The sequence below is a fragment of the Penicillium lagena genome (assembly GCF_028827675.1).
Source record: "Penicillium lagena strain IBT 129212 chromosome Unknown utg000002l_segment0_segment0, whole genome shotgun sequence".
NCBI classification, from domain to species: domain Eukaryota; kingdom Fungi; phylum Ascomycota; class Eurotiomycetes; order Eurotiales; family Aspergillaceae; genus Penicillium; species Penicillium lagena.
Window position 1 is genome coordinate 2,458,714 of NW_026623223.1, and position 13,121 is coordinate 2,471,834.

Below are 13,121 nucleotides of genomic sequence, written 5' to 3' on the forward strand. Positions count from 1 at the left end.
TGTATTGCTTATGTCATCGCTCTAATGGACCAGATCTATAGTGTAGTCTACTACAATCATTTTCTATAGTTGTTCATTTTTATTCACTCCAGGACCCTTCTTTTTTCGTGATATCGTGGAAAGATCTATCACCATTCAAAACATACAATTAATCCTCATCCCAGTTGGCGTTCGGGCCAGGGGGTTTTGGCCCACCAGCCTGCCGAGCAACGATAATCTGATCCACGCTCAGCACGGTCCGGGCAGACTCGCTAGCTAGACGGATCGCCCAGCTCTTGGTGGCCATCAGATCCAGGATTCCCTCCTCCACCGCATCCAGAGTACCGGAAGAGGAGCCAATCTCGAGGTCCACGCCGGTGGTCCAGTAGGGCTCCTCCTCGTCCGAGGAGCTGCCATCGTCCTCCTCCTCGTCAGAGGATGACTGGCCGGTCGGTCCAGAACGGTGGTGTGCGGTGTACAGGCGGGAGAGAACCTCCGTGGCATCAAGGCCGGCGGATTCGGCAAGCGTGCGCGGGATGACCTCGAAGGCCTCGGCATACTTGCGGATGGCGTACTGCGGCAGACCGGGAGTCTTGTCGGCAAAGTTGGAGATCCGGTCAACCAGTTGGATCTCCGTGGCGCCGGCTCCGGGGACCAGACGCGGGTCCTTGGTGATGGCCTTGACGACGTTCACGCCGTCGTCAATGGCACGCTCAATGTCATCCAGGTGGTTCTGGGTGGCACCGCGCAGCACAATGGTGGCTGTGCGCGTCACGGCGTTGGCCTCCTCTTGACGGAAAACGGTAACTCGGTCACCACCAATCTCGGTCGTCTCGACCACGTCAACGCTGCCCATCTCGTCGGGCATGGGTGCACCAAGACGGGCGAGGGGGGTAGCACCCACCACTCGGCACAAGCGGCGGAGCTCAAACTTGGACAGGATCTTGATCACCAGGATGTTAAATTTGTTGAGGTAGTGCAGGGCCAGGTCGCCGACTGAAGAACCAGCCACGACCACCCGAAGGCCGGAATCGTAGAGCTCCTTGACGGCCGTCTCTAGACGGTCCTCCTCGCCCTTGGTGTAGTCCACCATTTCCTGTGCATTCTTCAAGAGCACCGTGCCCTTGGTCTCGGTCTGGCCGATATCAATTGGGCAGCTGAAAACGCCGACCTTGGCCTTGCGGGCCGACTTGACGATTCCATCTGGCTCACGTCCAAAGACCATACCTCTCACCACCCGGGACTGTTCCAAGCTACCGCCCATAATCTTGACGACACGCACGTTATCCACGTTGAAGTTGAGGGGGTTCTTGGGCAGGACCAGGAGCACCGCCTCGGCCACTAATCCAGCCAGAATATCCTCGGTGCCGGATTGCTTGCTAGCCACGACCGTCCGCAGCGCCTTGCTGAGTTCCGTCAGCGACCGCAGCTCCTTGAGCCGATCGACCTCGAGATCTGCCAGAAACCACCCAGTTAGTGCCATTGTCATGATGGCCAATTTTGGGCAGAAACAACATACCTTCCAGAACCTTCAATGCGTAGTTTTGAGCCTTCTCATAGCCCGAGACAATATCACTCGTCGTCAGGCCCATGCGGATCAATTCCTCCGCTTTCTTCAACAGCTCACCTGCCAAGACGATGACCAAGTTAGTCCCGTCACCCATCTCGGCATCCTGCTGCTGGCTAGCCATGACCAAGAGCTTCGCGGCGGGGTGCACGACGTCGAGTTCGCGCAGGATCGTGGCCGCATCGGAGGTCAGGATCATCTTCTGCAGGTGGTTGATGACGATCTTGTTGCGGCCATAGGGGCCCAGGGAGGTCTGGACGGTCTGCGAGATAGCCTGGCAGGCCTCGATGTTGCGGATGACGGCTCCATCTTCGGCATCGTGGCTAAGGAGAATGGTCAATAGGTGGTTCAGGGGAGTTGCAGATCAGCGGCGCACAACGGGGGAAGTGTGGGCGCACCAAACCACTCACCTCTGGTACCCGGCCTTGAAGAGGCCGGCCTGGGAGGGCCCAGGGAGAGATAACGACATATTAACCGGTCGTTTTCTGTGGATGAGACAGAAGTGATGGTAATGGAGGGGAGACAACAAGTTGGGGTTTTTTGAGCTCGGGAAGGTGTGGGTTTGCTCTGTTTGCACGAGGGGCCAGTTGACGATGGTACCCGAACTACTTGTAGATAACGAAGTACTTGGGTAGGAACTCTAGGGGCTGGTTAATAATATTCTAATTGTACAGTTATATCGTATTTCCGTTGATGTCACCTATTGTAATGAGGTTCTATGTATCATCATTCTTACATCTGGCTTTCCCTGATACATCCATCACATACCGTGTATTAAAGAAAATAAGTTGAACGTTTAGCTAATTGCATAGGATTTATATACTGCGGTCGATGACGGCGACTACCCTTAGGCTTCTTTTTTCCTTCCTTCTTTGGCTTCGGGAGCGTTCTGTTGAGATCACATTCGCTCGTCAATATCCTTTGATTTAAGACGATCTACGTCTCAGAGGAATCAACGGAAGATCGCCCTTTAGATCAAAATGAACGCCCTTGAGGTTACGGACATCTTGCAATCACAGTCTGAAGAGGACAGAAACTCTATGGGCACGAAGACGAAAAGATGGAGACATAATAGAGAGGTAGCTGTTCTGAGAAGATCGCATTACAATAGAGTCGATTCAGGGACAGTGTTAACCGATATCAAGGATAGAAAGGCATTTTTTCGAAAACCCCTGATCCTGTTGTATCAAATATTACACAACGTAGCTAGTCCCTAAGCGAGTCAGCGGCATGAAGGATTTATCATATACTACATACGGGCATCGCGAAAGGAAACTCTTGCAATCTCACATGGTCCCTGTAAATCTTCACCATATTCGACTATCATCGGGAATTGGCTGCACCTACAAGTACACGTTTTTGGGAGGCACAAACGAATCATTTAGGAACTTTGGCCTGGTATATTCCGGTAGTAATCTTCTTTGCCTTAATTGATTCTAGAATCTTTTTCTCTAGTCTTCAATGTGGTTTATCTTCTCTCTATACAGACTATATTCTAATATAGATTTCCTCGTCATGATTTGGCTTCCATTCTAGTCAATCCACTACTGTAAGCCGCATGAAAGCAGAGTGGAGGCATGTCTGGCTCTTCATAGGCAAAGAATTGTATGAAGGCAGTTTATCATCTTCTTAGTCTTTCGCGAGAAGTAATTCTTACTGCAAAATTTAAGGGGACCGATCCTCCAGGATCGCTCCGGCACGGGAGACAACCTTTGGCCCTTGTTTGCGGAGTAGAAGGGGGCCAGGGCCAAGTATACACCTGATATAGTTAGAGGGGCCCATTGAGGCTGTCCAATGTAAAGTGAGGAAATAAGGGCAACGCAGCACTGAGTACAGTATCAAGTTAAAACATCTACGCCCCAAGGGGGCGGGCCCTCGTTATACCTAGGTTTTTTTTAGAAGGAAGCGTTTGCTAACAACGATCTCTAGCCCTGTCGGACCCAAATCCAAGCTATCCAACAGTAATGGTCAGTGAGCGGGTCAGTGTGCTCAGGCGTGTGCTCAGTATTACTCAGTGAGCAAAAAGCGGCAAGGCCTGAGCACTGAAACGGAAGGGGAAAGCCAAGAAGTAGCAGAGGAAATCGCCTAGGTAGGTACTCTAGGTGCTGGTAAATAATATTCTAATTGTACATTTATATCGCATTTCCGTTGTATCTACCGTCCGTAGGACTCTTGCGAGCCATACGCGTCTCGAAAACCAGGCACTGCAGAAAATTAGAACTGATACACCGACACAAGAGACGACAAACACTGACTGAAGCGCCCTATAGCATTGCACCCACTGTCGTCGTAGATTGACTCGGCCTTGAGAAGCCTGTATCGGATTAGTAGCGGCTTAAGAATTAAAAGTGGAGATGCATACCATCCTTGAATAGCTTCCATCCGGTTGTAGCTCTGAACGACGGGTTAGCACAAATCATTTGCATACCATCTCCCACGGCACCTACCGATGGATGAGTCGACATAAACTGCGGAGGAGCCGCTTTTTCCATATTCTGCATTCGAGACCAGCTGATTTGATATTTGGATTAGCAGGCGGTTTTCAACTCGGCTGGGGCGATAGTCTTACAGTGTCACCGCAGCTTGGGGATTGAAGCAAGCCTTGGACATCATCACTACCCAATTGGATCAGCATCCCACTCACATACTGTCATTCAAAGGGACATACTGAGTCCGATGTTGTCTGCTTCAGCCTCCTGCGTACGCGAGTTTGGGAGGCTATACACAAGATTCAGCAGCATTGAAGGCAGCTGTCCCGAAACGTCAAACAGAAATGAGACAAGAAAAGCAGCTCCAATCGTTAAGAAGCTATTGCTCATCCGCTCAGCAGGGTGGTGGGCCACAACATGGGCAATCTCGTGGCCCAACACAGCAGCCAGACCATCCTCATTCTGGCAGATGGGCAAGATACCTGTGTATACAAAAACCTTGCCCCTGGAATCGATATTAATAATGTGGACACGGTCAGACGGACTCAACCTACCCCGGTAGCACAAATGCGTTGACCATTCCATCATCCTTGATGACATGGACCTTCCAATCCGCACCCTCAAGGGGCGCCAATGGAATCAGCCGCTGCAGCACGCGATCCACCATGCGCGTCAGCGGGTGATTCTCAGGCAAGACCTTCCCCCGCTCGGCATTCAGAACCTCGCGGTAGCTCTGGTCACCCATTGTCAGTTCCCGCTGGTGGGAGACACAGTTGAAGCGTCGCCGGCCCGTCATCTGATATATCCAGTGGTCAGAACACAGATCATTCAATTACGCGATTCTCGTTCTCACCTCCACCTCCTCGGTGTTGTACAGGTATAGCCCAGATAGCACTAGCCCGATTATCACGAAATGGTGCGGTTTCGCATCTTGCATGAGGCGGAACATCACCGTCTGCCGACGCCCCGAGCCACCGAATCGATTGTATTGGTCATTCTTCTGGTACTGGAAACGTGGGCCAGAGAAAAATGATCGTCGATTGCTGGGGAAGTTCTGGGTAAAGAGGGGCGTGGAGGAGGGTCGATAAGCTGGTTGTCGGATTCTGGATGGCACTCTCCGAGAGGAGACATCAGATACCCATCGTGGGCTGGATCGGGAGAGTCGTGATATGGGAAAGGTGCGCGTGAATGGAGCGGCGGCGATGGTCAACGCAGCGACGCGCGCAGGCGACGAGGTGCATAGAGGAGAGCCAGAGGCGCGGAGTGCGCGTAGGAGCGGCTGGCCGAGCATGGTCAGTGGCGAGGGTCTAGATTACCCAGAAGTGTGGGTAGGAAGAGAAGAGAGAGCGAGAGAGAGGTTGTCGCAGCTGGAGTCGGACCATCCCCAAATCTGAACGATAAACGATAAGCAGCGGACGCACAGGGCGACTTGGAAGCAACTATGAGTTTACGGGGCCAAGGAATAATAACATAACAAGCTACTCCTTTGGAATAGATAAATGTATATACACTAAATAAACACTTGCATGAATTGGTCAATTGTCTTCCAGTAGTAAATATGACGTTATCACCGAGCTCGGCTATAAAAATTCTTGTATGTCCGAAGGCTCACATCTGTTCCTTTTCTTCCTTTCTTTACTACACTACAACGCTAGGTGACGGTAAATTGGGTGCCAAAAAACAGCTACCTCGCCAAATAACCTCTCAAGTCGTAGACAGCTGCAGAGGTCGTAACTCGAACTTCAAGGCTACGTTTCAGAAGGCCGTGCGAGGCCTGAATGGAGGCCTGAATGGGAAGCATACGTGGGGGGCCTGAATGGGAGGATTAGTTCCATTATCCGTTATATTAGTCGCCTTCCTCCTTTTCTCGCTCCAAAACTTATTTACATAAAGCATCTGTATTCTTCGCCCTCAAAAAGAGCCAATTCCGCGCCTGGGGCTCCGACACAGAGTCTGTCTGATCGAACCTTTCCAGATCTTAATCCATTCTACATTTGAAAATGTCTAACCAAGTCCAATCCCGCGGTGAATATTTGCTAGTCAGAAACATGGCCGAACGCGAAAGGTGAAGACCTAAAGAGCAATGTTACTCCCCAGTAATCTGTTAACATGAAACAAATTAGGCTGGACATGCAATATAAAGCCTGGCAGGCCAATATTGGTTATCTACTTCATCCAATCATCAAACAACAGGATCATATGCGCATTGCAGATGTTGGCACAGGGACTGGGTTAGTAACAGTTCCATCAGCTAGAAAAAAACCTCTGACACTTTTCACCAAGAATATGGCTACGTGAGCTCGCAGCTGTCCTTCCAAATACTTGTCAGCTTGATGGGTTTGATCTCTCAGACGCCATGTTTCCCTGCAAGAATGCTTTACCGGAAAATATTACCTTCCATCAGCAAAACCTCCTGGAGCCATTCCCGGATGAGTATCTGGGAAAATATGACGTTGTCAATGTTAGAGTTATGGTGGTGGCTTTGTCCTCGGACGAGTGGGAACCTGCCGTGCGAAATTTGATGACGCTTCTCAGTATGAAGTCTCCTACCTCAGCTCTTATTGATCCAAAATCTAACCTGTTATTTGAAAAGAGCCCGGAGGTCATCTACAATGGACCGACTGTGCCGCACATGAGTGTGTAGTCAAAGGGGAGCCTATCGGAAAACGAGCTACTAATGCACGATATGGACTCGACTTATTCCGAAGGACTCTGATTTCGCTTGGGAAAACACCAAAGTAAGCTCGACTACTCTCTTGCTAGGGAAAATAATCGTGGGAGGCTAATCAGAGGGACTAACTCCTCTTTAGTATTGCTGCTCTTCATGGCATTTTCCGGAAAAGTGGACTGAAATGTTGTGAAGAGCGGATCTATACTCTTGACGACCCAGGGGCTCGGGAAGACCTCAATTTCACAGTCGTTGTTGGAATCCAGCACGTTCTGGCTACTGCTTTCCAAATGCAAAAGTTGGATGAAATACAATCCATGGACCAAATTATGGGCCTGAGGAAGGCTATGCTAAGCGACTTGCACAACATTCCTTGCTATTATTGCTTCGATGTTTACGTCGTGGTTGGAAGAAAAGCTTGATTGAGCAGTCTCCGCAATGATCTACAAGAGAGAATAATACAAGCCTTAGAAACAAAGTGTTCAAAATATTTCAATACTTTAGGCAAAAGATAATGGCTATAAACAAGACAGACTAGGAGACAGAGAGTAAATCATCACGATATTTCCAGACCACACACAATCAAAGAGAAAAGAACAAGGACGGCGGTTCATCGTAAAATCAAGCTTATTTCCGACACCCGCGCACCATTCATCAAAAAATAAGAGCCCATCAGATAGACATGACACGCAGTTACATTAACCGAAGGAAAGCGAGAAAGAAAACGGAGTGGTATACTGCAACAAGACAGGCACACGCACACATAGATCATATGCCAGGGGAAAAAACGAAATATACAGAACAGAACAGGAAACATATCAGACCAGAGAAGGAACGGGGAGCTTCACTGGGGACATTCATGCTGCAGAGTTCCACGGTTGGGGATGGATGGACATTTGAACAAAAAGGAAACGGGAAATGGGAAAAGGTGGTATCATAAGGGAGTTTTCGAACCGCGAAGAGAAGAAAAGCACAGCACAGCACAGCAGGCCACACTCAACCGACTCAACCAGGGTAAGAGAAATGGGAACTAGGGGAGTGTTGTATGCGAGACAGAGACAAGTGACACAGAGATAAGAAAGCCCGAAAGAAAACAGAGATTAATTCACAACGAAATGGGAAAAGGGGATCGAAACCAGACGTTTAGAGTTGACCGAAATTCTACTCCTCAGTCAACGCATCATCTCCAGTTTCACGCCACTCCTTGGAGCGATCGGTCAGTTTGCGCACACCAGCGACGCGCTGAGCCCAATGCGCCTCTGACGGGGTGCGGTAGGTATAAGCGCGCTGCGAGGAGATGACGCCGATGCTTTGCAGGACGGCTTTGCGTGAGTCGCGGCTGAACACGGCGGGGTGGTTGATCCACTCGAGAGCCGATTCCAGGTCTGCGTTCAGCGCAGTCATGGTCTCGGCATCCATGGAGGACGCGGGGGTAATGGTGTTTGCGTCGGAGGCGGCCGAGGCCTGGCTCTCGGCGAAGGTGGAGGACTTGGGTGACGAGGCGGAGGAGTTGTCGACGCCCGTGCCGGGGTCACTGTTGCCCGAGGGCCGCGAAGCGCCTGGTGGTAGAGGTGGGAGGCCGCCCTTGCCCAGACCCTTGAGGATGCTCCGGGTTTCGTTGAGGAGGTGCTGTGCGCGGTCGTGCTGCCCTCGCGAGACGAGGGTCAGGGAGCGAGTTAGCATGTCGGAAGTGAGCATCTCCATGCGGCGCTGCACGATCGAGGGGTGGGGAGGGATCGGGGGAGTGGGCGGGCGCTGGCTCTTGGCCTTCGGGTTGGCCGGGAGCATGGTGATGGCTAGGAGGGATGGCCGCGGAGAATGGGTGAGGTGGCCTTCGCGCAGAAGATCTCCATAAGTAAGGTCGGCTTGGATCAATGGCACTTCCTCGACGCTCAGAACGCGCTGTTCGTCTCCGTCTGGACCGCCACCGAGGGCTTCCAGCCCAGACACCAGGCTCTCCCACGGATCTTGAGGCATGTTATCCTGCGTGGCATTGTCGGGTTGAATGACCAGCTGGACCAGAACATCACGCTTGTCACCGAAACGGAGATCTCCCAGAGCGGCCTCGGCGTCCTTTCCGGTGGCGCGCTTGGTAGTGTGGAGAGCACCACTAATCTTGACAAACTTGGCGGGCGAGCCCTCTGGTAACCGCAGCTTCAGTTTGACGTTTTGGTGTGAGGTTGTTTGCATAGCACCCAAGCATCCAGCAACACATTCCCGAAGCATCATCCAGTCCTTGACATAGACGTAGGAACCCTTGGTGCGGGTGGAGAGCTCGATCATCGTATCGGGCTTGTGGGTGAGACCCAGACCGAACGAGTGGATGCTCACCTTGGCAGCTTCGGCGCGCGACACCACAAAGTCCACGCTCTCTGGGTCCGAGGTGGACGAGTCGCTGATCAAGAGGATAGTCGAGACCGGGTTGTTAAACTTCCGCTGCATCAAAAGATCCATGGCCACGTTGGCACCCTCAACGACATCGGCGCGGAGGCTCTTCTGTCCCACCGGCCGGATGGAGTTCAGAATCTTGTTCCATCCATTCCATGACTTTGTGGTCATGCCAACCAGAGGCACACCGCCGCCGCTGGAGCCAAAGGTCACCAGGCCCATTCGGTCCCGGGGACCCAGACTCTGCACCAGGAACCGGAGAGAATCGCGGAGTAAAGTAATCTTGAGCCCTTGCATGGACGATGATACGGGAATAACCACGACAAGGTCGAGAGGAATGTGGATGGAATTGATTGGCGTGGCCTCTACACCAAGATTGGTGTAGTCAGTGATGCCGGTGGCGGTCGATTTGCCGGCACCATAAGACGAGTTGAGCGACGCCTGGCGCTGCACACGGTCATGTCCACTTCGGTAGTCATCCTCCTCCCCGTTTTCATAATCGTATTCGTTATTGCGCGGGTAGTTCTCCACGGGGTTAAGGTCCATAAGGGCACGGCGCCACAGATCAAGTTGAGTGCGGTTCTTGAATCGAAGATAGAAGCAGGGCAATTCCGTGACGGAAAGATTCAAGGAGAGAATCGGCTCCTCGGATGAGGTGTCGATGGATTTGAGGTGCTTTTTTATGAGGATAGAGCCCTTGAGAGTGCATCGCGTGGGCTTTCGTTTGGAGGAGGCTGGGTCTTCGTACTGACTCTGGTCCACGATCTTCTTTTCCTTGACACAGATGAGCATCTCTGCGAACAGATAGCACTCCAGCTCCTGCCAAGACTCCCGGTCCTTGCCGACGCGCATTTGTCCGTGGAGGCGAAGCTTGCCAAACCGCCCGAACTCCAGGCCGTGCCAGTTGTCCACGCGATTCCGCAATTCCTCCGCAATCTCATTCATGTTCTCTCCCGGCTCGAAGGGGGGCGAGCGGATGTCCACACTAGGCGGAAATCGCGCCGACCACGGTTCGTCCAGCTGCGACGGACCAGCCGAGCGCAAGTCTTCTGCGTCCGGGCGCCAATTGCCCGCAGGAACCTCCACCGTCACCAAGCAAGTGAGCGATTGCTGTTGGCGCGAACGCGTCAGGGTAGGGAATTCGCTCCGGATCGTCACCGTCGGCGCGGGAATCGGGTTCTTCGATGTACCCGGGCGAGGACTCAAATGCGACTCCATCGCCTGCACGTCGTAGTCATGGCGCCGGCCGCCGCCTGTGTGTGCAGTTTCGGGATACTCCCCGGATCCGGTTGTGGTGCTGCCATTGCGCGAATGTGGGTTGCGGTGATGCGAGCTCGGTGCCGTCAAGCGTTCCACGCGCTCACGCTGGTTGCTGGTGTCGCGACTGTCACGTCGATTATAGCTTTGAGGGTAGCGACTGGCGGCCTCGCTGGGTGCCTGGCGGTTGCTCTGCTGATCCCAGGCGGTTGGGGTGGTGACACCACTGCGCGTGGTAGCGGCATCGCTCATGGTCACCGAGCGAACGATGCTGCTGATTTTCTCTGCAAGGGGGTGTGGTCAGGGACCTGCCTTCTTGTCTCTCCGGGGTGCGGGGAAAGGAATGTGAACATACCGATATCCAGAACATTTCCACCACGGCTCGTGTCCAGGCCTAGCGGTGCACTGCATGTTGGACAGAACTGCGATTCGAATTCGCGAATGTACTCGTAGAAGCAGGCTTCGTGGGAGACATGGCTGCAGGAGAATTGGAGCACGCGCTCGCCCCGCAGAGTATGCTCTAGGGGTTCTTCGCAGACGGCGCACTCGCTGCCGATAAAAGTTCGTTCTCGCCGCGTGCGGCTGCGGTCGACCTCCATAGGGCCTGTCATGGGCCCGCCGGTCCTGGAGTTGAAGGAGACCCGAGATCGGTTGGAGTGACTACTAGGATTGGGATGCCAGCTGGGATCCCGGTAGGCCGTGTGAACGGAGCCCGCGAGCGTGGACGGCGCTCGAGACTGGTGGGAGAGCGCACTGTCAGGTCGGTCGGGGCCGCGGGAGAACGAGCGAAAAGAACGGAGCGTTGAGCGAGACGGGGACTGCTCTGGCTGCGATTGAAACCCTGTACGTCACCCACCTCGTCAGCCTATGCGGGGGAACAGGGGGCCAGAAGAAGCAGAACAAAAGATGCTGGGCGGCGGGAGTAGCACCCAGTGTGGGATGATTCAGGGGGCGCGGGTGTGGAACGCGGGCAGTTTTGAGGCATCGAGAACCCCTCGAACACGTCTCACCAAGTGCGAAAACTTACTATTGGGCGGAGCGGGCGACTTCTTCCGTGAACGCCCCAGAAAGCCGAATTCAAGGCGGTTCGAATCGCTCCCCGACTTGGAATCCCTGGGCGTGGATCGCGATTTCCACATGGACGGGAGGTGATGGTGCTCCCTTGGCCGAAATGGGAAGGGTGAAGGGGAAGAGAGAAGGAGAGAAGGCGAGAGCGTGTGAGAGCGTAAAAGGGAAAGGAGACCAAACTAACTACAAGAGGAATTCACTCAGCATCGGAGAAAAACGATCGGGTCCACACCCAACCGCCACGGCTCCCCGGGCTCCCCTGAACCGTAATAGTCCCTATGCACCGCACGACTAGGATGAACTAACTACGGAACCTGTCTGGTCTCTCTATCCATCCATCTTCACTCTGGCCCCTTTCCAAAATGGGGCCAGAGTGATTCAGGGCAATCCTGCTCGCTGAAGGATGCAACCCTCCTGGTACACACACCAGGCCACGCACATGGGCGGTTCCCTGCTCCCACGCGCCCGGGTCGGGGCATTGGTTATGGGCATCCATGGATTCCGTCGGTACAGGTACATGGTCCAAGATTCTGCACCTGGTGTTGTCTGGTTCCGCCGGGCCAGGATGGCTGTCATTGGGTGCATCTAGGCTCGACCCTCCGATCGAACCGAACCGTTTTCTGTCAGGAGACGGTTGACCTGAGGGATGGTCCAGCTCCGGGGAAAAATCATCGGGGCCGGGCCATGGACGCGTTGCCGAGCACCATCTCGTCCAAAGGTCCGGTCCCGACGTCATCCCTCGTTGCCACTTTCTTTTCCTGCTGCACTCGGTACGCCTGAGCGGGCTCCAGGGCGGTGGTGGCGGATGGCCATGGCAATCAGAATAGCCCTCCTTTGGGTGGCCGCACTGGCGACAGACAGACACTATTGATGTCAATCCTTCTCCACACGGGGCTAGGAGAAATTACCTTCCTTGCACATCACTATCTACGCCGTTCGCATGGAACGTGCAGTAGTTGCAATCCGACTAGTTAGTCATTGATTTCTCCCAGATGATGTGATTCGACCAATCGTCGGAGAATCCAGGCGGTCCCCTGCCAAGGGAATTCGACTGAGCAACATGATCGGCGCCGTTGAAAGCTAGAGTTGTCCAAAGCCGGTGTTTCAGGCATTCCATCCTCCACTAATCAGGAACTCCATGTGGAATTCGAGGCTGGGGGGAGAGCCTGCATGTCCTACTACGGGTACGAAATGGGTAGTGGGTGCGTAGATAAGTTTAATCTGCCTATGTTGCTGGCGTCACGGTCAGTTCTACTCTGTCCGAGATGCTGGCACCCTAGGCGTGTGGGGTGCATGGTCTGCGAGAGGTCTAGAGCTGCGGCTCGGGACTTTTGTTTTGGCTCGTGGAGGCTTTCGTAACGGTTTCAGGCGTGTGGTCTAGAGCTCCGGGGTGTTTCAGGATAGCCAATTCAGTGGTTCCCTCGCAACGTCTCTGCCAGGGCTCAGACGACACAATCCGAGAAACATGACGGGATCCGGACGTGTATGATAGATCACTGCTGGCATGCGGTACTTCAACAGTCCAGACTCCCCATGGCGGGCCGGGTCTGGCTCCGACGGGTTGATCAGTATCTTGTCCGTGTTTCAGGTCCGTTTGCAACCATGCTTGGATAGCAGATACACGGTGAATCTCGACCTCACCATGTATGCTCAGGAGTCGCGATACACCATACTCCTGGCACGGGACGATGGATCCAGTGGTGCATTGTGACCTATCACCTGTCAACTGCTGTCCCCCTCCGGTTTGATGCGACCAAAGTACCGC

At 53.4% G+C, this 13,121-nt stretch overlaps 5 protein-coding genes across 5 annotated transcripts; 2 read left to right on the forward strand and 3 right to left on the reverse strand.

Annotated features, from left to right (window-relative positions):
* Positions 1 to 148: 148 nt before the first annotated feature.
* Positions 149 to 2,015, reverse strand: N7510_003767 (chaperonin-containing T-complex subunit CCT8; the record flags this gene model as incomplete). Its single annotated transcript, XM_056975693.1, has 3 exons — positions 149 to 1,434; positions 1,499 to 1,869; positions 1,957 to 2,015. The coding sequence occupies 3 exons, from the start codon at positions 2,013 to 2,015 to the stop codon at positions 149 to 151; spliced, it is 1,716 nt and encodes a 571-aa protein (XP_056835649.1).
* A 1,685-nt stretch (positions 2,016 to 3,700) lies between these two features.
* On the reverse strand, positions 3,701 to 5,266 carry N7510_003768 (M48 family metallopeptidase; the record flags this gene model as incomplete). The annotated part of the gene is made up of 8 exons (XM_056975694.1): positions 3,701 to 3,750; positions 3,802 to 3,860; positions 3,909 to 3,940; positions 3,994 to 4,057; positions 4,116 to 4,161; positions 4,215 to 4,480; positions 4,530 to 4,771; positions 4,829 to 5,266. The coding sequence occupies 8 exons, from the start codon at positions 5,264 to 5,266 to the stop codon at positions 3,701 to 3,703; spliced, it is 1,197 nt and encodes a 398-aa protein (XP_056835650.1).
* A 709-nt stretch (positions 5,267 to 5,975) lies between these two features.
* N7510_003769 (class I SAM-dependent methyltransferase) lies at positions 5,976 to 7,065 on the forward strand (the record flags this gene model as incomplete). The annotated part of the gene is made up of 5 exons (XM_056975695.1): positions 5,976 to 6,040; positions 6,099 to 6,189; positions 6,305 to 6,509; positions 6,569 to 6,713; positions 6,786 to 7,065. The coding sequence occupies 5 exons, from the start codon at positions 5,976 to 5,978 to the stop codon at positions 7,063 to 7,065; spliced, it is 786 nt and encodes a 261-aa protein (XP_056835651.1).
* A 739-nt stretch (positions 7,066 to 7,804) lies between these two features.
* On the reverse strand, positions 7,805 to 11,427 carry N7510_003770 (VWA and PH domain-containing RING finger protein; the record flags this gene model as incomplete). Its single annotated transcript, XM_056975696.1, has 3 exons — positions 7,805 to 10,572; positions 10,644 to 11,129; positions 11,316 to 11,427. The coding sequence occupies 3 exons, from the start codon at positions 11,425 to 11,427 to the stop codon at positions 7,805 to 7,807; spliced, it is 3,366 nt and encodes a 1,121-aa protein (XP_056835652.1).
* A 1,433-nt stretch (positions 11,428 to 12,860) lies between these two features.
* N7510_003771 (uncharacterized protein) lies at positions 12,861 to 13,067 on the forward strand (the record flags this gene model as incomplete). The annotated part of the gene is made up of 1 exon (XM_056975697.1): positions 12,861 to 13,067. One exon carries the CDS (start codon positions 12,861 to 12,863, stop codon positions 13,065 to 13,067), a length of 207 nt encoding a protein of 68 aa, XP_056835653.1.
* Between the last annotated feature and the right edge of the window lie 54 nt (positions 13,068 to 13,121).